This window comes from Trichoplusia ni, chromosome 26 (assembly GCF_003590095.1).
Source record: "Trichoplusia ni isolate ovarian cell line Hi5 chromosome 26, tn1, whole genome shotgun sequence".
NCBI classification, from domain to species: Eukaryota; Metazoa; Arthropoda; class Insecta; order Lepidoptera; family Noctuidae; genus Trichoplusia; species Trichoplusia ni.
The window spans coordinates 1,594,414-1,621,106 of NC_039503.1; the positions used below are offsets into that span (position 1 = coordinate 1,594,414).

At 35.9% G+C, this 26,693-nt stretch overlaps 1 protein-coding gene across 1 annotated transcript in view; it reads right to left on the reverse strand.

Moving 5' to 3' along the window:
* LOC113505509 (pleckstrin homology-like domain family B member 2) overlaps positions 1 to 26,693 on the reverse strand; it is a 114,005-nt gene that overhangs the window by 51,323 nt on the left and 35,989 nt on the right. The window contains exons 2-5 of the mRNA XM_026888253.1: positions 25,421 to 25,610; positions 1,342 to 1,424; positions 656 to 829; positions 186 to 326 (exon numbers count right to left, since the gene is read on the reverse strand). Of these exons, the coding sequence (XP_026744054.1) occupies positions 186 to 326; positions 656 to 829; positions 1,342 to 1,424; positions 25,421 to 25,494 (472 nt within the window). The 5' untranslated portion in view covers positions 25,495 to 25,610. The remainder of the gene's footprint in view (positions 1 to 185; positions 327 to 655; positions 830 to 1,341; positions 1,425 to 25,420; positions 25,611 to 26,693) is intronic.

The following is a 26,693-nucleotide window of genomic DNA, read 5'->3' on the forward strand; positions in this document are numbered from 1 at the left end:
TTCTGACACATAGCAAATGATTGTGATCATCAAACCTTGGTCAAGCAGTCAAGGTCACTAAACACTATACCAACAGGCCACTGCTGGACATAAGCCTCTCCATACGTTCTCCAAGCGACCGGTTCATTGTCACCTGCATCCAACGAGACCCATATCAAAGAAATAATATTAACTAGTAAACTTACTAGCTATACACTGTTCGTTGGGAGTGAACTGCACGGGAGCCATGGATACGTGCGCGGACGGCAGCACGGACTTCATCAGCTTGGCCTCAGCGGGGTGGTTGAAGCGGAGGTAGTTCGAGCGGCCGATCGTTAGCATGCTACCTGGAATTATAGGTAAATGGTTAGTCGAGAATTTCTAAATTGAAGTTTAGAAGCAATTTATTTAAATTATACTCTTCTTAATTTTTTCTCCATCCGGATATAATGTTAGTTTGGGCCAATTAATCGGTATCCTTATGGCAAAATTGTGGCAAAGTTGTGGGTAAGCGCCACTCACTACACAGTCCACCAAAACTGGTCGAGCGTTCCCTATGATTCAACTTGAGTAAACCGTTAAATCACTAATACTTCGTACGTAATCCTTTAACATGCACGAGTAGTGTCCAAACTCCTTGGTGCGGGAGTCGTTTCTAAAACGGGAAGAACTTTACCTTGGGACAGTCTGGTGGGCTTATCAACTGGCAGACCATCGAGCAGCGTGCTCCCGCTGAGCGGGTACAGGGTGACAACAGCGTGGGAGTTCTCCACGCGGCAGTGCACGCTCGCCACGCCGGTCCCCACCACGTATATGTCGCATGTCGGGTCGGAACCGATCGTCACGCGCCCTGGAAATTGATAAATTGAAGGGTTAACAGAAATATCATGGTCAAACTTACTGTAAGTGACTGACTTACGAGTGACTAAGTAGTCACTCCCCATGTAGGACAAGCATTTACTTAATTTACAAATGCTTGTTCTGTGTGGAGGCCCTTGTGAATAACACTTGATTGTTTGTGAGACATAAGGACTAAATTGGCATATATATAACATATGGAGTAGGAGTCTCATTGAAAAATGTGCAAAGTAGTATGAGACAACTTCATCTTAAACAGGGCAAGAATACGGTCGGTAATAAAGTCGCGAAGAGCAACTTTAAAATTCGGTGTAATTCTGTCATATACCCACTAACAGGGTAGTCATTTAATTTCTACGCGAGAGCGAAACGAAGAACATTACTATGGTATAGGCAGCATACTACATGTTAATCTGAGAGTATCTCAATTGGTAGTACTATGGACTACATGAAATCAAATGTCTTCAGAAACACTTATTATTAGTTATTTGAAACATAACAAACCTTGCTTGATGGGATGTAAGGTAACCGCTGTGCTGAGTCGGCCGGTACCGAGGCTCACCAGGTGCGGAGTGTTCGTCGCCACCCTGGAACGATATAAAAAACAAATTAATTAATGTTACAATATCACGAGAAGAACTGACTTCAGGGTTTCAAGGTCTGCTCAAATGGTAATAAAGAGAATAGATGGAATTCTGAACGTTTTAGATTTAGTTAGTTTATTTTACATAGAGGCAAGTAGTAGAGACCTCTCAAAAGCGCGATCTACGTCACCAACGAATGGCACAATGTCCGAAGTCACCGGGAACACAATTTGCCTGTAGACATTAGGTCCGGCGTTGTCACTCCCATATAGGCGTTGTTAGCCGTCAGCGAGTGCCAAAAAAAAACTAACACATAATAGATTCGTATTTGAGGAGACGGATGATGATGAGTAGAATTATCCACTTCAGTAGTAATACGACTGATTCAGGTCTGGTAACTCAAGAGTACCATAAGTCAGAGTAAGTAAAGCTAATCAATCCAAGGATATCGAAGAAGTCCAAACTTGGCTGCTATGTAGGACTTTAAGAAGTAAATTTACGATCTGGAGATGTGGAATTTCCCATAAAACGTGCGATTTAACCATTGCATCATTAAACAGTTACTATAACTGTATAAATCAGGCAATAAAATTAAACAAAAGCGTATTTACTACATCGCAATTATCCATAGTATTTGTCGTTAATGTCTTCATCGCCCCAATGTTTTAACACTCATAAGGTTTCGAGCCATCAACAACTGTTTGTCAGACGTGCTCGCTCGCTCGCTTCGCTCATAAGGGGTTAATTAAATATGTTCGTAAACCTCTTTTTCTACACCAATTATTCTCTACAAATACATAGAAATCAAGGTTTGCCAGGTCGCCTGCTGTAAGGGAAGTAATATAATGTAAAGTGTTACTATTATACCTATTGGGATTGAATTCTTTAGGGAATTATTAACAATGACTGTTGACTAATTCATTATCCGTATCTACGCATTATTTATTTCAAAGGCTAGCTATAAAGGTTTATGAGATGCGTTACTACCCTATGGGTATAGGATACGAAACCCTGTGTATGAAGGAGAGCACATTTCCATACACCGACACAAAAACGCGGATGACGTACCATGCCGGTGCAGGTTTGGTCAGTAAGAGTCTGACACTACCCGTTCCCTTTCCGAGGGAGCAGGTGTCCATAAATTTTACTTTAATAAAGATTAGTAAAAAGCCTATACCTATCATTTACAGACTAAAAAGATTAAATACAAAAGATCTGAGAATAACTGTCAGTTTTATTGCAATGTTAATAACTGAACGTTAAACAGTGTTTATTACCGTACCATATGGCTTGGTCAAGGAGTACGTACCAAGATGATATTGCATCATTATCAAGTGGGAAAAACTATATTTATACGAATGATGCGATTGAATGATCCAATGTTTTACGAGCTCCGGATACATTCGATTGTGGGATTTTCTAGGATCTGTTTAGGGAGCATATTATTTAAAAAGTACTCGCCGTTTTTGTAACATCCGAAGATCAAATTTTTGAGAAACAATCGAAAATTTTAGGCCATTAGATAGGTATTAAAATAACAATTAATTGTTATAATTATAATGGATTACTTAAACAAACTCTTTGTTCTTCTATCGAATAGTAATTTAATTGAGTACTTGATAGAAACAATATTTTTTATATCTTATTTTATCTACATTTTAAAACTATCATAAACTTACCTGAAACACGAATGTAATGTAATGTGGCAATTAAAAAATCTGTATAAGCGTAAACATTTCGATATCGGCCATATTTGTATAAGTTTGCATTGGACCTAGATTTTTTGTAACAAGCAAAAGAACTAAAATACCCTAGTTTATCACAAATTAGATATGAACCTCACATGTGCGTGGCAGATACATGGAAAATATTAATTAGTTAAATATATGTTATTTTATTAAAGACGACACTTAGTAGGACTTAGCTGTGAGTTTAATAAACGACTGAGGTTTCTATATGCTTGATGGCTTTAAGTTAGTTTTTTTTACTTTACCTAAGAGTACATATATATCAATTAAATGAAGGCCTAAAAGTAACCGGTCGCTTGAATTAACCAAACCTATTTTTTTCAGCTTTATCGATTACTTATACAATAAGTATATTTATTTTAACATACCGCATAGCAATCAGTCCAAATTACAATCATTTTTTCAAACAAGACTTACACCCTAACTTCTATATCTAACTTGCCAGATACCTTCAAGAATTATCGACTGACTTTCTCTTACAAGATTAATTTAATCCTACATCGAACTCTTAACACGGGGTCAGTAGGAAGGAAGACAAGTGACGATCTATTTCGAGAGGCGCGCCCGCTGGCGACGCGCGCGCAGCCCGACTTGCTCACGCGCATGTTTGCATGTGACATTCGTTTTGCGGCCAACCCCTCGCGATGTAAGGTTAATTATCACACGTTCATTTGATAGAATTGGATTTGTGAGTGTTTTGTTTTGCATGTAGAAGATATAGTCTTTGAGCTAATTTGGGGTGTTTTCTGGATTGTTCTCCGTGTTTAAATAATTAGCTAGATGTCGTGCTTTATAGTCCTGAAATAAGTTTTTCACTTTATTAATTTTGACTAGTTATCAATTTAATTTTTTTTTGGCGTCTTCATTACACAGTTTTATTGCAAGTAACTAACGATGATTGTTTTATTTCCATTGTTTAATCAATTAACTGTTAAGAGATGTAAATTGCATCGCTTTACTATTAAACTTTGGGATATAAGTGCCAAGAGAAAGTTTGTTAGGTAAGCTAACGTATCACATAACAGTAGCTTTTGTCATCATTACAAAAGTGGCAAGATATCACACTTATTTCAAAAAGATAAACTACCAGAGAGAGGAATAACTAATGCTCTAGCCATCTCAGAACAATTGCTCGCAGACACTAAACTTACTGAGATTTCACAATTAACTCTTCAAACGATGTGATGTCTGACATTTGACCTCTATAAAAGTCCAGGTGGGTAATAAACATCTGACATCTTTACGTATGTTTTCGTAACGACTGGCCACAGCTTAGTATTTGATTGCAACTGATGCAACTAATACTTATCTAGTTCGTTATTTATGCAGTTTAGTAGAATTGACAGTAGTAGAATAATATTTTGATTGCAAAGATCGCAGAGTGGTTGAGGTCACCACGACGAACCCACTGGGTTCGATCCCCGCGTATGACAAGCATTTGTGTGAACAATGAGTGTATGTTCTGGGCCTGTTTTTTGCGATCAGAATCACTTATTCTTATTTTTTTTTTAAAACATCTTTAAATATTGGTCATCATCATTCCCCTTGCCTTATCCCAATTATTTGGGGTCGGCGCAACATGTCTTCTCCTTTCGTACCTTTCTATCTGACGTCATTTCACAAGAAACATAATTCAGTTACTATACAAGGTACTTTGTTTTGTTTAAAATCTGAACACTTATTTAATTGTACACCAAGAAGTCTTTTCAATCGTATAGTGTTTATGCACTTTTGTTGCTGATTGTACTAACTGCACAAACCAGCAAATTAGTTGGAAACACGGTGGTCCGAGGAAGGAAACGCGAAATCTATTTAAAGTGTCGTCCCCTGCACGTGCCTGCTTGTTCCTTTTGTGTTACTTTAGTCATCCTCTTAGTAAAGTAGTATATTAAGTAGCTACGGTTAAACTGTAGGTTTCCGTAACTTTGAAGAGATTTCAAGGAGATTCACGTGACTGCAATAAGGAATATATATTCACGAAAAATTATTATTAGTCTCTTTATATTTCATCGGCATTTTAATCATTATATCGCCGAAGCCGAAATGAACATAAAAATGACATGCGAATGAAACAGTCAGACTTTGAACACAGCTTTAGAGGATAACAAAAACATTTATCACATTCGGAAGTCGCCTTTTTACCCCTCCCACCCAAACAACAAATTATAGCTTTGGGGACTATACAGATATATGTGCAAACGGACAGTTTTAGATAGAACTTATGCTACTTATATTATTAACCTGAAAGTTTGTTTGGATGAATGGATGTTTGTTGTTCTTTCACCCAAAAACGACAGAGCTGCTGGCAACATCTAGTTACTGTTATAATAAGAGCTTAACTTAAAAAGTTTAACAACTAAACCTAATTTCAAGAGTCAGCATACTTTTTTATCTATTTCTTTACGGCATCTCAATTATTCGGAATGTAATACTATCCACCTTGGCAATTGGCATGCGTACTGGCGCCACCGTGTGAGATAGTACGACATGTTTATTGGCAATCTGCTATGCCAGCGATTGTGGGATGCATATTGTTAATATTTAGCAATTCAATGCTATTGTTATGACTGAGAAAGTTTCTTAGAATTCTGATGTGATGTTAGGGAGGTGACTGATCCACGGTCGCCTTTGCATTATTAACAGGATTAAGACATGTATTTAAATAGCAACCATGAGGGAACGGAATATACAAACGTAGAGGTTGACATGGGCCGTAACAACTATTATACGAGAGGTTTACGATAACATAATATTGATCACAAAAAAGCATCTAGTTATGATTTTTGCTGGTTAAAACTAAAAATATAGCCAGATTGGATTGAAAACCAACATTTTGATATCTCTGCATAACCCTCTGGTTGACTGTTAGAGAATGCCTCAGACATTAAGTCCGCCATTGTACATTGAATGTCTAAAAAGTGTAAATAAATAAATGAAATGCAGCTTATCTTCTTTTAGGATTATATATCTATCAACTTTGTCATTAATTTCATAAATCCCTTCGATCAACAATCTAAAGACATAAAACAAACCTCAAAAGCTTTAAAATCCACATCCATCAGTACTTACGAAAATAACCAGCATATTTATAATTTCGAAAACAAACAGTAGTCTAAAGATATTACAATGACGAGTCCCAGGTTCGAATCCCTGTTCCTCATCAATCACTAGCTTCAGTTTTATGTTATCCGACTGTCGCGTTAACGGGATCTTATTTAATATTTAACACAACCTTACTGTTAAGGACATAAGGTCTATATTCCTATGACAATAATGACATCAAGTAACGATGAGTCAAGCGTAATAAACTATATTGCAGTTGTTTGCAACCTTACTTCTATTAATTTAAGGGTTGTTTTTGCTTGAATAGTTTTATATTAAGTTTGTTGACAGGAATAGATGCAGACAAGCCCACGTGTCGTTTTGTATATTTAGTGTTTTTTTTTGTTTTGTTGTTTTTGTTTGTAATGCGGTTGGGATTGGGATGGGCAGGACGTGGTTGTGGGGTAATGACGGGGTTTGTGGCATGTCAGGTGGGGATTAAACCGATTTAGGAAAACATTCGATGGTGTTTGATATCAATCCTTGCGGGATTAAAATTTTGGACACGATTTTATATACATATATATTTACAGATTTATACAGGCTTACTAATTTGGTTTTAAAGTTTAAATAGGAAAGAAAAAAAAATGATTTTATGTGACTAGAAATCGCAAGTACCTAAGAGAAGTTTAAGTTCGAAATGGGAGATACCTAGGACTAAAATGAGAATTAAGAAAGTAGTAACCTTGCTGAAATGTCTAAATTGACCGGATTTTGAATAAGAACGCATAAGAACTTTTAGATTAAATCCTCTTTTCATATTAACATATCGTCTATATTTCCACATGTTATAAAGCAGCGTCATAATCAATATTCAAGTATCAATTGCCAGCAATCACATCTAGTTAGGACCAATTTACGGTTTCAGTCTAGATCGAAATTGCAAATAAGTGCACGATTTTATTTTGACCTTGGTCTATTTTCTGAAATAATATCAGTTCTTAACTTGGCTACAAGGGTAAATGATTTCTGCTCTTCAATTGTTTCACAATGGATTGCAAAGGCAATAGACCGGACAGAGTGGAAAAATCTAAGGGAGGCGTTTGCCCTGCAGTGGGACCGAAACGGCTGAAAAAAAAATGGTTTCACTAATAATGTCCCACTACTGAGCTGACTGGGCAAAAGCCTCAGTGTTTTTTCTCCTCTGCAGTCTACGTAAGTACGTCTTTGTTTGAAACCCTCAGAGTCGCGCCTCTGAATAGACCGGTATTTTAGACAATTACAAAACCCAAACTAACCCCGACAAACACCATGAAACTAATTTTATTTATAACGCTTAACATTTTGGAGTGCAAACACCTCTTTTTCCGGATGGTAATTCATCAGAGACCTCCCGCTTTGAGTTAAGCGTAAGGGAGTATCGGACTATTACTGCCTTAAACCACCCATGTTCCTTCTTTTGCCATTTGTACCCATTCGGGGCCTTACAGAACCATTTGGGACAATTCCGTTACTCCGGCAAGGAGTGCCGACAACCGAGATTACACATCACATTTCAAACCACCTTCAAAATCCTACATACCCACACAAACTCTACGAGTAACATGATCCCCGTTCAGTAAGACTAAGTATCCAGTATAGTTCATATCCAGTGTATCCCGGTGTTATGTTACGGTGTCGTGTGACCGTAATGCAAGAGGTTTTATCGCTTAACTACTGAACCGCGAGGGTAAACGAGTCGCAAATAGAGTATGGTCAGTGACCAGTGATGTGGTCATTGCTATAATGGTGGCCAATTTGTAAAGCAATTAGTAATGATCAGTTTTAATATTGAATATCGTAAGTCAATATTTTTATGTTTAAACTTTATTGCACACAAGTGCATTATTAAAGCATCAAATATTAAAATAAAATCTGTAAGCGTTTGCGTTAGTGTATTTTGGGAGAGTGGTGATTGGACTAGCCTAAAGTCTACCTCAAATTGCTTTGGTTTGTATATGTGTGTCTATATTTGTTACTTCTTCACGCCCACGGCTAGACCGTTTTAGGGAAATTCGCGTATTGAGGTAGCTGACACCTAGGATAACACACAGGCTACTTTTATCCGACTTTGTGGAAAAAGGGTACTGATTTTGCAGTAATAATCGACATCTAGGCTTGCTATGCTACGATCAAAGTTATCTAGTAAAATAATAATTAACAAGCAAATTACAGACCACCTTCAAATGGGAGATCACATAAATGCGTGTATGTTTCAACAAATATGTTTATAATAGGTAGGCATCATAACATGATTACGCCATAGCATCGCAGCCATTAAATATCTATGATACTTTGGTCATGTAACTATTTCAACTGTTTGAAGGCATATCATAATGACAGCAGGAAATGTTAAATTGCTAGAATTATGCTTACATATTTTTCAGGTTGTGTAATATGATGACACCTCTTATTTATTTATACATTTTAAAACATAAAATTGTACTTAAATTAAAGAAAACATCAAAGTACAGTACAGTTTTTCGTAGTAGATAAAACTGTCTTCTTTATGCGGAAGTGTTCAGAATTTATAGAATTTGAAACAAGACATGTAACAATACGACGATACATTTCATTTGTATCTGGGGCGAGAACTAATCAACATCCTTCATTGTGACAAAAAATACCATACAGTCAATGTTTCAAGAATAAATGAGTAAACAGAACTAAAAATGTGTTTCCCAAATGACAAGAGTTTTAAATCACTGTTTGATCATGGTAGCCTTACGGTTCCATGCATGGATTTGTCTGCTAAAGGTGCTAGTTCGATCTTAACGCAGGCAAAGTACTAATGACACTTTCAAAGCTACTTGTACTATTTTTTAAGCCACCACTAACAAACGGTAAACATCGTGAAGAATCTGCTCAAACCCCTATTTGGGAAGAGGCCTATATCAAGCATTCGGACTGCTGGTATTATTGTGTTTACTTTGACCGTCTTAGGCCCGATTTTTCAAACGTCAGATAACTTTTATCTGAGGAATATGGCCGTTTGACATATTTTCTATACAAAAGCTGTCAAAACTTCAAACATATCCGACGAATAAAAGTTATCTGGCGATTGAAAAATCAGCACTTAAAGTAATACCATTTCCATACTTCGATATTCGTATTTGGTTTCCGCACAGATTTGGACTTCTAGCTATGCATCACAATTTTAAAAAGGGATTTTTAGGAAAAGTTTAACAATGGATAGTGTTATGGCTCGCTACTTCTTTAGATATCGTCTGATGGAAAATCCCGTTTTATGAAACGAGTTGTTTGTGTTACATGTCAGCAATCGTTTGCATACCCATCTCGTATGATAAGATAACTACATTTACCTATTGAGTCATTTAACTGGAGCGCAGATTGTTTCTTAACTTTTCTGCAAAGACCTTGCAACGATTTATGAAATTTACAGAGGGCGCTAAAATTCTTGATTAAGGCATGGTAAGAATTTTAATATAATTCCTTATTGTAAGGTTTTTACCTCGATAGCCCACGGTGAGACTTTATTGGACAAAAGGTGACCTATCGATTATTTTACATTGCTTTACTTTAAATTTTTTTAATAAATAAGTTGCTTCATTCTGACCAGAAATCTATCCCACTATACAAACACAAGTTAAACAAAATTATAATTGGTAATCCTCGCGATGGTAAACTAAATTACTCCATAGATCAATAAACCAAAACATCTTAATTACGTATTGATCTAATTACAATTAGGTCACTAAAACAAACTCATATAATATAGATAATACGTGTCAGCGTCTCCCCTACATAATATATTACTTATTGACAGCTGATAACAGTTTGCATACTGCAGATTAATTAATAATAGATAAAGAAATTGGGGCTAGTAGATTGTATTATCGTGCGATGCACCCAAATATCGGGGAAATCGATCTGGCTGTTTCGATTGGTACGATTCATTACTGAATTCTTGTGTCGCGGGGGTTTCACAAACATTGAAGTCACATGTACAAATGCACCCAGACCACAGGCATGTGAAGATCAGAAGCTTGTCCTACTTGCTAAAGTTTTACTCGGGGATGGAACTCGCGACCGCCAAACTAATTCAAGAGTACTTATATTATACGCATTAATAAGGATTATTAATAAGTTTTACCTTTCTGTACCCGCAAACAAACTGCGCAAACAGTTTTGAGGGACTTCGGAGGGACTAAGAAGTAAGTAATAAAATGGACAAAGCTAAAGCTGTTCAATACGAAAAGTAATACTAAATAGTGTTGTAGTCAAACAATCACAATCGTGATTAGTAGTTTAGGGAATAGTTTAAATTAATCGTCTCTTCAGAAGCGGGGTGTCTAGATAATAAGGATATAGGTTGATAAAAACAATTATATTAGCCACCATTCTAAAGAAACCGCCGGATTTGCCGTCCGACTAAAAGCTGAGCAAGAAAAAGCAGACGTTGTGGTATTAATTGCGACATACTTATATCCAGAAGTAGATAGCAGGATAAACTCAGTTGACACAAATAAATTTCAATCAATAAACTCACATATAAGGCCTAATTCCAAACAGCTACTCACAAAAACCAACTTATCACTATCAAACTACAATACTTTAAGGTGATTAGCATAGTTCCAGTTCCAATGACCCAGAAACTGTTTTTGTTGGCAATGACATATCATTGTCTCTAATACTGTTATCTAGTGACTCAAGATTTACTCTCACTGATAAGAATAGGGTTTTTTGAACTTTATCTGAAGGACATAGAGTTGGATTTCGAGTGTTAGGTCGACATTGTTATTTGCCGATGGTATTAGGGTGAATGATCAATGATTTAACGTTGTAGGACTGATTTTAATTTATGTGTAAATGTTTTTTTGTTGGAATGTCTTTTGTCTGGTAGGTTATTAACACGCTGATACTGACAAATTGTAGGCAACTACTGTTGGCTGCTTTATTTTTTATCATGTCTGTGAAGCGGTTTGCTACTTGCGCGAGTTTCAAGTTGGCGAGATGTCGAACACGTCGTGTTTAAGCGTAGTTTTATCTTTGAAACCTTTTGATGCAAGTAAAATTTTATTTATTTGTCAATTTTATAGCACCACTGATATGCAGAGGCAATCTGCAAACCAAATAAAAACATGTGTTTTCTATATTGAGCTACAAATACAGTACGTTAGATAAAGAAAAAGACTGATCTTGGACTTGGTGGTGGGCTCAATTTTTTAAACTTAAACTCTATATCATCACATTGTGCGTAGGATGTTTTTGAGATACGGTCAGTCCTGTCATAATATCAACTCCCACCAGAAGGTAATAGTCTTCTGGAACGTTCCCTGGTTTCTGAAAGGGAAACCAAGATACTGGTATAAGGAAGAGGAAGTGTTACAGACAACCAAAAAGGAGGAAGTACAGATTTGCATTCCAAACCAAATAATGATATCATCTTTCCAAAAACAGTAGGAGAAATACTTGAATATATTATGTAGAAATTCATATATTTATGTTAAAATACCTTTTACGTAGATTAGTGTAACTCCATTCACAAATAACGGACATGGCTTACATCATGTTGCAGAGATGGTATCTGGCGAATGTACTGTCGGTAACGCAAGTCAAATGGTACAAAATTCATAACGTATTCTAACAATTTTGTCTAATATTAAACTGATGATGATTGCTGATGACTGGGAAAAAATAGCTTTAGCATTAGAATCGGTGAGATATTTTCGCAGTTCGTAATTGAAAGAGGTTTTTTCTTAACTGGGTTGTTTCAACTTTTTCCCGCTTTACTCGCTTATACAACTGTAAAAGTTCTGCTTAGGTCTTACTTGTGCGAAATAAACTTTCCACATGAACTAGCTTCTGGCCGCGGCTTTGCCTGTGTTGATGTCTATTACCGTAGTAAAATTATACCCTATGGATAATATTGATATGTTTATCCTTACTGTCAATTGCCCCTATAAGCAATGCAAGCATGTTTCAAAATCAAAATCAAAAAGTTTTTATTTCAAATAGGCCGTTTCTCAGGCACATTTAAAACGTTACATTACTGACTCTAGTTTATAAAATTGTTTCAGCCATTTAGGCGCAAAAAGACAGCAAACACAAACTTTCGCGTTTATTATTACAATGATACTTTTGTAGCTGTCCGTACCTACATTTAATCCAGGTAAACGCACCAATTTCGAGTTATTAAGATTTATTTTATTTCAAAGTCGATTTAGTGGTTTCCACTCGGATTAGCAGACTTTCACTATGACTCAGAAAATTATTAAATTGTTGAGGAAATCTCATGAAAGTGACCCGAGATTGGTTGTTGAGTAATAAATGTAATTATACTGTTATGTAACTTACGAAGAGTTTTTGCCTGATTATTCGGAAGGTGTTTTTTTTTGGTCACATCTATGACAGATCCTAAATACAATCTTTAACTGCTGTACCGGACGCTTTAAGAATTTAAAGAAACTACGTCTCTCGAGGAAGTTTATCTCCTCATGGTCACCTACTTCACTACGAAAAAGATGTTGAAGACAGCGGCTCTATCCTTAATTAGGATTTATTCTAAAAGGCTTATTATTGATTATAAAATTCCGAGAGCCTAAGTAGATAATATGTTCTACAACATAATTTCGAATCAATAATCCTAATAGGCAGTTAAATAGAAGTTACTGGAACATGTTAATGCAATCCGAAACTATTGTATTTTATTCGGTCGACCCGTTTAATCGATGAATAGGACAATACACTGCATTTTACATTATTAAGTAATCACACTATTGCATAAGAAATATTGAGCATTGCAATATCTATTACTATTAATGAGTAATAATTAACACAATTTTGATTTCTTTCTTATACAGGTTTGAAATTTATTAATATAAAAAAATAACGAAAATTGACTAAAACATGTTGTTGAATACTATAATAATAATTTGTCGGTATAAATTATATTATTTATTAAAATAACTCCATACAAAGACTTGTTATTACATAAACCCAGAAAATCAAAACAAAAACCAAAAAACAATATTTTTCCTGTTGTCTTAGTCTAAACAAGATCTAATTCTAAATGACTTTACAAATATACATAGATAAAATTCCCAGCACACAGCCAATAAACCATCATACATTTCTACATTAAGCAAATCAGAGACAATTATATTGACTATGACTAACACATGGGGAAGCACACACCATAGACAACAATAGTCTTTGTACAGACTAAATTAATTTAAACTCCATTATTTATGATGTTCGTGAATGGGGGACGGAGATTTTTCGAAATTAATATAGTTTTCATTGAAATTTATTACAATTCTGTTGATTTTAGTGTAAATTGTTTTGTAGCGGGGTTTTCTTCAACTCAATTTCTTGATTGCATACCATAATCTATGCTAATATATAAAGCTGAAGAGTTTGTTTGTTTGAACGCGCTAATCTCAGGAACTACTGGTTCAAATTGAAGAATTATTTTTGTATTGAATAGACCCTTCATCGAGGAAGGTTTTAGGCTATATAACATCACGGTGAGACTAATAGGAGCGAAGATATAATGGAAAATGTGGAAAAAAACAGGGCAGGGATAAATTATAACTTATATCTTCTAAGCACGCGGACGAAGACGCGGGCAACAGCTAGTATTACATACATAGGTTGTCAACTATTAAGTAAGTTTATAGCTCATTATGTATCCGGTCGTACACAGCGAAATAGGTTATTATAAAAGAATAGTTGAATGCTTTATATAGATGTAAGAGCAGTGCCGGCGTTAGGGGGGGGGGGGGTGATGGGGCGGTGGCCTAGGGCGACAAATTCTGGGGGGCGTCAAGGTCAAGTTGGAGTCTCTTGCCTCTCCTGGCGTAAACCCTCAGAACTGTGCTCTACGCTTGAGGTGGAATACTTCCACCGCCAAACGTAACGCTAAAGGAAAGATGAAATTCTACATTGTTTTGGCAATAAATGTTTGAGTATGGAGTGAATTGATATCCTGAAGCCATACATCCGTACCTGATTCACATGTGAACTGTTGTTTAAAGCGTGTGTTTTGTCTAAATTGTAAACGTGTTTTGTAAAATTTAGGCAAATTAGTAAAACATAATATGGCTCTTTCGTAACTAAGTTATTAATACAGAGTGATATAATGTGAATTCAAGCCTTAATTAATTCGCATTCAATTCATATATTTTGGTACCATCTGAAAACCTAGAGAGAAGGGAGGAAATCCTCTATGTTTAAAATATTATAGCTTTTTTCAACGACGTCGGATAAAGTTTGTTTATTAATCCAAGGTGTCAGCTACTTCCTTACCAAATTACATCAAAATCGCTCCAGCCGTTCCGGAGTAAAGAAACAACAAACAATCAAACACACGTATTTTCCCAAATTATAAATATTATAATATTACTATGATTATTTACTAACCTATTGAACGTCATAACAGAACCAAAGTCAATCAACAAATATATTTACAAACAAGACTAAACACGACCCTTTAATGATCAACAAACAAACAAACAAACGCACACAACTATAAACAGAAAACGTAAACAACAGTAAACAGCCGATCGCTCTGTCGTATACCTACAACGACCCCGTGAATGAATCACTCGCGGCGTTTTGCTAATATAAAATTAGACTTTCCGTATAAAATACGAGTAAGACATACAAACACACACACACACACACACATTCCTAACGCTGTGCCATCGTCACGCGCAGTGGAATAGGTCAAAGATTAGCTATAGTATTCAGATACGATAGTTTGGTGAGTTTTTGGTTGTCATTTTGAGAAGGACACCAAAACTGTCTAATGCGTTCTATGCCTGTTAGCTATCACGGTTCATAAGTCACAGGCTGACGACAAACAGACGCACAGAAGCTGGTGCCTTAGTAGAAGGGTACCTTTTTTATTCTTTGGATTAAAAACGAAGGTTAAAACTTTAGCAACACACACCCAGACTCAGAACAAGCATTCGTGGATCACACAAATGCTTGTCATACGAGGCGATCGAACCCGCGACACGATACGCACAGTTTGTTCGGCGTGGTGACCTCAACCACTCGGCTATCCGTACAGTCAATGTACTATACTACTATCTTGATCAAATGAAAACAATTATAATGATTAATATAAACAACTAATAAATCTGTCTCTTAGTAATCTGTTAACATTTATTATAACAGATTTCTAATTACGATAACAATAGTTCAACAATAAAATGTGTCATATGTGACATGACAATATTCAGAGGCAATACAATGAACTAATTCATAATATACTTTCCTACATTCCATGAATCTGATCTAATATATAAACAGGAAAAGTATACAAATAATATTATTAACGAACATTCTATACAAAAACAGATACATTTTCTTTAGCTGTATCTATGCTAATCAAAGTTCTCACTCTTTATTTAAATCTCTTTCCGTCCTGAAGACATTTGACCACACTTTAAACTTTGCGGTAGCGAGATGCCGTGACTTAGCGTAAGATCTCTTTTCTGTCATCCCTCTCTCTGTCCTAAAGGCTTTTGACCACACTTAAAGCTTTGTGGAATGGAGATGACGGCGTAGAGCAACATCTCTTTCTCCTTACGCAACTGCAAGAGTTTTACTCCTCTAGAATTTCTTGAAGGATTCAAATCCGTCCCACAATTTACATAACATTTGCGTAAATGTTGAGTTATGATTATTGCCATCAAATTGTTTATTGTCGAAGGCGTGGCAATTGGCTTGCTGATTAGAATATCGTGAAATCGTGAGTGAAAACCGAACTCCGTTGTACGTTTGACATGCGACTGGTCGTAAATAAAGGTATCTGTAGACAGTGGCGTGCAGTCCATAGAGACAAAAAGACACTGCCTACCCTGAGAAATTCAGATATTATAGGTACATAATTACTATCCATAAAATAAACAATATTCGTAAAACACGTATCAGCGCCATCTATCTATTACACGTTGTAACATAATCTATCAAGGGAGGATAATCAATATTTCAAAATTAGTACACTTTTTTGCCGAAGTGCGCCGCCGCTGGCACCGTTTTCCCGTTGGAAAGACACTTCAACTCGATGTCTCAGTGACGTAGGTACTTTAAGCATGTGTGCGTGTGACAGACTCGTAGTCATGACAATGTGTCTATGTCTGTTTTCCTATACGTATTTGTCACACAATGTCAAAATAGTCTGCGTTTTGTTAGTGTGTGTGATAAAAGAGACACTGCCTTTCCACGACAAAGACAGCGGATGACATGAGCGGTTATCTGTGGTTATGTTTTGACAGTGATTATCGTAAAGTGAGCCGCAATATTTTTCGATGCATTTTTGTTTTCATTTGTCATAATTCGTTTTCTGGGTCGTTGGTTTTTAAATTATTTGATGTAAGTCGATAAAAGAGTGAAAAATTGATTAATAATTGTGAACTTTCAAACGGCGTGTGCTCATAACACAAAAAGTGCGATTTTAAAACTATTTTTCTGTGATAAAACAAGTGTTTGAAATAGATAAAACTACGCAAGACATCTCATAAATTAAGAAAGGTGAGTCAATCGTTCAAAACAATACGTAGAAAACATAATGATTTAAATCTAACGAGTTGCTCGTAGATACAGAGAAATCGCTTGTTCTGTTTCCCTATCCATTTATTTTAAACTATACTTAGATTATTTCACTTATCTAAACTTATTTACAAAAAAATACAGAAATATATCTATTTAGTACCTTTTAACACGATTTATTGGTAAGATTCCCGCTTGGTACCTACTTTGTTCAACGAAAAGGTTATTTTCGTGTTTACGTACGTGGTTACAATATTACGATAGGTATGTTGTCAATAGAAAAAAGTTTAAAGAAATGTAAACGTTATTGACTACCTGCGATTCAATGATAAATGATCTGACGAAAAGATAGCTGTAAAAGTTTAATATTCAAATACGTTGGCTAGGTATACTAGGTATGTAACTACAAAGTTTACCGCACAACATTTTAAATCCGGCTGGCCTTCTGTCCGTCTGTCTTTCGGCTGTAGGCATGAACGTTGATAGTTATTTAGAGAGTAAACAGTTTCATAGATCACCGAGAAATCGAGGTTAAGCATCATTTGTTACGGTCGTGAATTTGATGGGTAACCTTTTTTTACATTTTGTACCAACTGTGAGAGTCGTAAATCAGAATCGCACTTGGCCGTTTCTTTTTGCCTACCCTGACTAAAATCTCTGTGCACGCCACTGTCTGTAGATATAATAACAGGATTCAGTACTGTTGAGAGTAATTTATTTTGCCAAAGAGTTTCGTTTATCTTTATAACTTCATAAGGCCTAAAGTATATTCTAGGGTGGTAATCGGAGTAGCCTACGGCGGTTCAGGGCCAACTTTATAACCATGCTCAATCATGCAAACAAAATATCATTGTGCAATTTTCATTTAGGTGTGAGTACATTCTCAAAAACATACACCACACACAAAGAAAACTACATAACAATACTAGTAAAAATATACTTTCACTTTGCACAGCACAACACATAAAATAAACATAAACATGCTTCTCCGAGTACAAAAAAAATAGGCATAAAACCAAAATAAGGTCACATCTGTTTGGATGACAAGCAGGGATACAGCTGACGGTTCAACGACCTCTCATAGTTGCATCAATTTAGCTTAATTATTGCTCGTGAACTAGGACTGGCACTTAACTGATTTTAAACGGTCATAAAACAAACATTACTTGTACGATTGATTGATTTAATGACAGCGTTTTTTGTTTTTCTTTATTTTATTTTAGGTATCAAGTTTCCTATACTAAAATACTTGACGGAATAAATGTTACCCTCTTTTTGGTATAGTCGAATAATTAGTCTCCCTTAATACAATGCCTGGACATTGACACAAACGGAAGAGAAAACTTCTGATTACAAAAAGAAAGGTCCTACGCAAAATCTTGGGATCTGTGCAGAGGCCCGACGGGAGCTGGCGAATACGAAAAAACGCCGAAATTGAAGAACTCGCAGCCATCCCCAACATCTTTGGAGAAATAAAAGCCCTCAGACTCCGTTGGCTCGGCCACGTCGAAAGGATGGAAAAAGATCGCGGTGCTAAGAGAGCGTATCTGGGACGACCAACAGGTAGATACCCTGTTGGCCGACCCAGGTATCGCTGGAGTGATACGCGAGAAGTGGCGAAGAATCGGGTAAGGTGGCATTCTCTCGTATCTAGAGGCCAAGACACAATTTGGGTCGCTGAGCCAACAGAGTGAGTAAGTAAGTAAGTAATATGTGTTGCATAGCTAATCAAATTGATAAAGCTAAGTCTAAAAGTTAGAATTATCAATTACTTAGCGAAGATTTCGGTGAAGTGCAATAACAACGCCTACGACTTCTAGGAACATTTATTGTATAGAAATACATTTGTATACAATTATACTTGTTGACAATTTAAATATTAAGGAATAAATTAGCCATCTAAACGAAGATTAAGCCACACAGAAGCGTTGTAAGGTAATTGAAGGCGATTTTGTGATTCAGCGCCTTCCCCAATACAAGGCAAAGAAATTCCTAACGTTTTCCACCGTATTATCCAAAAAAAAACGTACCTACGTGACGAAAGTCTTTCTAGACCCGCTAATGTTACTTCATCAAAACATCACTATTAACCTAAAAAACGGCTCTTTATATTCCCACCATCATCAAAATACCTTTAAGACGACAAATTTAATTAAAGTCATAAACTATTTACGAAAATATTCATCTGCCGTCCCTGTTTTAAACACTCGTATTTTATCCCAACACCTCTTTGATCTAGTGACTGAGAAATGACTTCCTGACACATAAATATGGTTGAAAATGGGAGAATCCCATGGCAGGTTAGTTATGTCGACGACGCGTTCAGTTTTGTCTGAATTTACACTCAACAGAACTGAATTAGATCGGTGTTGGATTGCCATATTTGATAAAAAAAAATATAAATGTATTCGACGTGAATGTCGATTATGGTCGCAAAAATATTTCATCAGACTCGATTCAGTGGTTTAGGTTGTGATAGCATAGGATGAGACAATAGCAGCTTTCGTATTTGTACACGGATAACGGCATTCAATTTACTAATATCTGCATACTTACCAGCACAGGACAATGTACAAAAGTTCTTAAACATTAAATGGTTACAATTTTGTACCCTTTTGGGCCTATGACCGTCATAAGTGGGAATGCCTAACTTATGTCACTCAGTGGCAATTTAAATTTTGAAAAGTGAAATAATATTTACCAGTTAAGAGGTTTAGGTATGAAAGTTAACAAATTTACATTCACATTTATAATATTAGTTAAGATTAGCACGGTTGATCAAGTATTACATGCTGTAATTGTTAAAGTCATTACACAAAGGATTAATGAAGTAAAACGCAATAAAAATCGTTAGTATTATGCATACAAAACCAACAAAAAGAGAGAAACTATGACTTGAAAGCGTACATAACGTTAAAGTACTTATTAATTTAACTATGGCGGTTTCTTTACAGACCAAGTACGTAACACACCAAAAACTGTTTTATGACCATCCAGAAACAGGAGGCTTTCAAATATGTTAAGTCATTGGTTAGCTCAAAAGCAAGCTCAAGAAAAAAAAAATACAAAATACATAATAATCTCAAAAACTTGGAAGTACATTATGTTAGAAAAAAAAAACATTTTCAGGAACAGCTAAAACAACTAGCTGCTAGCAACTGGCACTAAGTCAATGATTAAAAAGCAAGATGGTTATTTCCAAATAAGTCAAATAATGTATGAACTATACAGTTACAAAGTACAATAACCTATAAATTAACGAATAGTACCAATACAAGCCAGCATGCTCCAGTTTGTTCTGAATTAGAAGCTTTGATCATTATCTAGCTGATCCAGGACGTAATGTTTAGACCTAGTTTGATATTTCCTGTAGCTTCTAGCTAGGAGTAATTAGCGTTTATTTGTATGTAGTAGTAAGGTTTAGGTGTATGTATACTACATTTGCGAGTCTTATGTTTGGCTCTTGGTATGAGTATGCTTAAGATTAAAACTCATAAGCAATAACCTTCGTTTAATTTGGCCGAAACCAGTCAACCAATCTGAGTCTACGAGTATTCTATTCAGGTTATGTTGAGGAGGGTTTCAAGGCTCATCGTATTCAGCAGAATACAGTATTTTACATGAAGTATTATCTATACTAAGATATAAAGCTGAGGAATTTGTTTGTTTGTTTGTTTGAACGCGCTAATCTCAGCAACTACGGGTCCAAATTGAAAAATTCTTTTTGTGTTGAATAGACCATTCATCGAGGAAGGCTTTAGGCTATAAACCATCACGCTGCGACTAATAGGAGCGAAGATACAATGGAAAATGTGAAAAAAGCAGGGCAGGTATAAATCATAACTTATATCTTTTACCCACGGGGACGAAGTCGCGGGCAACAGCTAGTAATCCAATAATTGCGTGATCTACGAATGCTTTTCCGAAGTCTGTATGTCTTGAATGCTTTTGAAAGTCCTCGCGACAAAAGGATAAAATACCTTAGCGTGGGAGCCACTTTCAGAAAACAAAGAAAGAATGGGTGTAACACCCATTAGTCCACAGACAATCTTTGTTTACACAATAGTAGAAATGGAAATATTATAATTGTAATCCCTGACCATGCTCATAATGCAATCCGAGATCCAATAATCACTCAAGGTGAAGAGCCCGAAGCCCTGCAGTGGCCCTGAAGTATACAAGAGATGGGTCACGTAGACCGAGCGATAGGAGAATGTTGGATAACTGTTGTTTTGATTTCAAGATTTTTGATTGAGGACAACCAAATGTATTCGCTAGCCCGTAGCACTGTAAAAAGCGGTTTGTTAACCAAGTGAGAGAAAGAAAGATTTAGAAAAGGATGCGTAGATTTTTCTTTGATAAAAAAACTTCTGGATATACAATGTGAGAATTCAGAAATCCATTCACTATTGACTTCTTGCTGGACTGCAGTTTTGGCGAGAGATGGATCACAGACCGAAGAGGTGGTTTGGTAACTATATGTTTGATTTTGCCCTGATAAAAAAAAAATCTTTTGTATGTGCTTCTGTTTTATTGAGGACTAAAACCATTCGACCACATCCTGGTCTGGAACAGCAGTCATGTAAAAGAAGCGGTTGAATTTGAATTGAAGTTTATTTTTTAGATTGCAAAAAGCTTTTTAGAATATGCTTTCGAAGCCTTTTAAACTTAATTTGAACATTTTGTGGTCTGTCCTAGATTACCTATCAAAACCCATATTTCATAATATCAATAGCTGACGACAAATCTGACAAAACAAAGATGAAAAATAAACAATCCCAAGTTCCGAGTAATGAAGTGATTACATTCTTATATGTAGGTATATTTCACAAAAAACTTAACAACTTCTTGTTATTGCGTTATTGTTTGTAATTGTTTTATAACTATGAGCACTTAGGGCAATTATTGATATAATTAGGGGGACTTGGAAGTTACGTTTACTACACCAGTTACGTAATATCAACTATTTCTGGTTCTTCTTAACGTATAAATTGTATTGTTATCTGATACACTACTGTTATTGAGTACCTATACCTGTACGATTGCCATGCACCTTGATGTCTTGGGACAGAACTAGGCGTCTATGGACAGGACTTTCATAATCATTATTGCATTCGTAGATGTTAGGTAGGTTAGTGAGGAGGTTTTTATGACCGAATGGTCCCTGACACAAACTGAAGTCAGCGAAGCAGATCCAGAGAAAATGGCGGAATGTCCAGGGTTCTTTCTTTTTAATAACTATTCTCGCATTAAGGATTTTAATGTTATTGTCGCGGGGAGTTTTACAAACATTCAAATCACAAGCACAAAGGCACCCAGGCTCAGGATAAGCATTCGTGGATCACACAAATGCTTGTCCTACGCGGGGATCGAAACCGCAACACGTCACACTCACTGGGTTTGGCGTGGTGACCGTAACCACTCGATTATCCGTATCACGCATATTTACGGAGATCACCTCAACAGTTTTGAACACAAACAGTCTTTCATCATGAGCTGATACGGCTGTGAGGAGTACATTAACAAGGCGTAGGTCTGATATCAGCATTAAAATACAGTATATAAAGTTAGCAAGTCGTTAGCTACTCTCGAGATATAAGCATAGCTGACTAGTTTCACTAGTGCTTCTAGTTGCCATTCATAATATATCTCTATGAAAAGAGGCCTTTGCCCCATAATGAGAGAATTAATTATGTTCCCAAGAATTCCGTAAGCCACTAAGTCTAGTTATTGTTTGTAATAATTAGGGTTCCGTGTTAAAAACTAAAATTTTACCCTATTACTTAGACTCTGGCAGTCCGTTCTCAGGAAAAATGATAGAGACAGTTTAAAGTTTAGATTTGATATATTTCAAAAATACTAAAACATAAGAATGTAAAAAAAAATTAAGAAACCATTTAAAAAAAACTTTTATTCTGTACCAAACAAAAAGCACTCATTTATTACCGTTTTTATTCATATGGAACCATTCTTGCGCGAATACGATTCCCACTTGGTGGGTTATAATTATCTACATGTCATTGACCTCAATGACATAATATCGTGGGACATAGATAAAGCGATCTATATCTTAATTAGTTCGAGTGCTGATCTACATATTTATGTAAAGATAATGGTAATTATGTTTTATCTATTTTATCAGTAAATACTAATGATATATTGTTAGGTTGACAAACTCTCTATTATAATATACGCGCTCTTAAAACTATAAAGACTATTTTTGAGTTGGTACACGGATAGCCTAGTCACTTGTTCTTGAGGTCACCACGCCGAACGCACCGTGCGTAACGTGGCACGGGTTTGATCCCCACGTAGGGCAAAGGTGTGTGGTCCAAGTGTGCTTTTCTTGAGTTTGCAATGGTAAAATAGAATGACAAATCTATTAGCTAAAGGCAACGTTTAAAAAACCTATTAGAAATAAAGCACTCAGTCAAACACGGTTTGTTTTCTAATCACAATAAATTTATTTACTACATTTGTGTAATATATTTCCAAGTCACTAATCAACTCATAAAAAGCGATTACCTTAAATGATAAATCTGAATACTAAAGCGATTCCTTAGAAATGAAACACGTAAACATTTAATTCGAAATCATAAAAAATCTCAAAGATAAACGTGAATCACGACTATATTCGAAAATTACAATTTTATTTTGCAACGTAAACGACACTTCTTGGGAAATGAGTTCCTGGAAAGGTCTGAAAAAGATTACCAGAAAGTCCTGTGACTTGCGAGGGATTATTTTTAGAAGTGGCGTATTTAAAAAGACAATTTTATTGCCGTTGTGGTAGAGATGTAGTCTCAGTTTGAAAATTTGAAACTGTCTTAGGAGTGCTAGATCTCCCGATACGAGGATGCTTGAAATTAGTAGCTGCTGTTAATTTATTTATTTCTGTTATTTATCAGTGATGGAAGTAAAGTCAAATAATACTAATAAAAATTGTAATTATACCAACTTAAAAATCATTGAAATCACCAACCCCTCAGTGAGTCAGCGTGGTGACCAATGTTCAAACCTTTCCTATGACACGACATGCATATAAATGTCGGAATAAAAAATCGAATTAGGGTGAAAAAGTTTCCTATGGCAGGAAAGTTTTTCAGACAGAATCGATTTTTGCATCAGTAAAAACCCGCCGTAAACAGAGACAGAATGAAACATCAAGGTGGTGATCATTTATTATAGAGAACTAATTTGTCTTGTCCACCGCTATTCCCAACTCACATCGGAGTCTTGTACGTACCAGTTTCCGCAGTATCATAACAACGCGATATATTATGGAAGATAATCTAACAAAATTATATCACTATCTTATCAATTGTTATTGGAAAATATAGTGTGTGTTATCGAGACATCAAATCAATCTCATAGAGATATTTTCAGACTTAAGTAGAGCATTTCTTTTTCCTTGAACTATGTTTTTGAGGAATATATTTAGAACTTGTTTAGCCCGTTATGCGAAAGGGCTTCTTTCCGTGAACGCCAGAATTTCTATATGCAAAGACTTTCAACTAACTGCTGGTAATTGAAGCTGTGTATTGAAGAATTTAACATTGTAACAATTTTATAGAGCATTATATAGTATCCCGTTAGATTTGACAAAATTTGCTTGAACCACATCACGGAATATAATCAGTTTCGACATCAAATTCTATAACCGAACCGAGCAGCATTTTTACACGGAATAACCCCAAAATATTCCATTTCTCATAAATCGCAAAGTATGTTCGAAGCAGAAGCACACTTAAGCACGGTTGCACCACATGATTCCATTACCATAGATATACAAATGTACCAAACAAAACCACGATAATATATTCGTGTGGGTAACTAGCAATTTTTCGCTCTGTTGACCTCACACGGAGTAAATCTACTGGACAGCAACCATTCAAAACTGCGACTTATTTTAATGTACCAAGGTTTAAAATAGCTTGTGATGTGTAATCGAATTATCTAATCTAGACAATGGAAAATAAAACGTTTTCCTACAAAAACATTGCGGTGCGCAAAAGAAAATATATAGTGTTGGTAGTTTTTTGTGAGCAGGAAGAAAATATACTATAATTTAATGTGTTAAGTAAGCCAACCTTTTTGTTTCCTAAATGTAATGAGGTGTTTTTACTACCTCTATTTTCTGTGTCATCATTTTGTGCACTTAAATAGAAAATTAGGAAAATTAAGTAATGAGATTACGAGCGGAAATTTAAAAAAATACGCGCCAAAAGATTGGGATCAATGAAGTCTAAAAAGAAGAGATGATACTCATGGATAGACCATAGATAAGGCTTCCTTTCCTTATTCAAAATTTTCTCATAAGTGAAAAACCATAAAAAGTCATCTTAAAGAATTTGTACTTCTTAACTCGGCTTGGACTGACTCAAATCGGATTTTGGATCTCCGGATAGCGGGGACACCTCCAAACTGAGCATCACTCGTGACTTCAAAGGGATTAAAAGATTACCAAAACCAGTTTTATCTGACTTACAACTTAAGCACATGAACTTAAGGTGCAAATAAGGATATGAAGGATTAAGCTCATAACATCTAGATCAACAGCAGACACGCAACTAATTTCCTACACTCTTGACTTCTATAGGAAACGAAAACGATCCACGTAATTCTAAGGATGAAAGTAAAACTAACCTCAAAGCACTGCCTTGCTCCCTGACGTCGACTCCATTGATCGGCTCTTCAGTCCTCGCCTGCAGCCCTGACATTTTCCACCAATCAGAACTCAGCAGTACCCGATCTCCGCGAATCAGAGCGAAGCTGGCGGCATCACGGAGATGTGTCTGCCAATCGCACCGCTGACGTCACCAGCGCGATCATCGTTCTGTAAAGGGATATTTGAATTAAAATTCGGCGCGTGCGCATGGCTTATCTTATAAGGAGGCAGGAAGTTTTGTCCGTGTTATAATACAGTTACGTAACTGTGAAATGGACTAGTTAAGTAGTTGTTGAGGATATGGTTAATATAATTTATGTTTATTATACGCATGTGTTATTGTTGCTTTTAAAAGTAATGTAGCAGACACGTTAGTGGTAATTACCGATTAAGAACTATACAATTTTATAGTACACAAGACTCGTAATAACTTCAAGATCATAAATTATTAAAAGTATATTTTTGATAAATATGCGGAAACGTCGATCCATTAAATATTTCTATATCAAACTACTCTATATGGACATTAAATTACTTAATAACCTTGAAAACATAACTCAAAGCCGGTTACAAAAACTGCGTCTCCATAAATCATCTCAACAAAATGACATCACCGCTCTTGATAAAACCTTCGTCGTTATGAATGATTTTGCACAAAACTGACTAATAACAGATAAAATTCAAGTATTTACGGAAACTCATTAATTATTGCAACAACCCTCATAAATGTTTACCATGGTTGTAGACCGTATAAAGTTATATTATACCTGTTATAAATCATAAACAATAAAGAAACTGTAAATAGGCTATAGAACTTAGCTTAGACTTGCTGTATTGCATCAACAGATAAATGGACTAAATTGTTTTCGGTATTTTAAAGAAAACGTACTTGGGCAATAAATAATTTGTAAGCGCCAAGAAGGCTACTGATTTAAGCGTCAATAGTTTGCCTTCAAATTTTACAATTTTACAGTTAGAGCGACCGCACAATTGGGAATACTCTACCGGATTATACCTACAATTTTTATCAGAACAGATCATTCCCCTACATAAGAATCACTCAACGACCTTTTCGTCTATTGCAGAAGACTTATGCGTGGATACGAGAGCGGCATAGCAAAGGCTTGACAAGAGAAGTAACTGGCCATATCTTGATTCATTTCAAAATCATACCAACAAAACACCAGTAGGTCAGCTAATTAATTTAGAACCGCATTTAATACCACTGTCCCGTTTATCTCAACGTCCTGA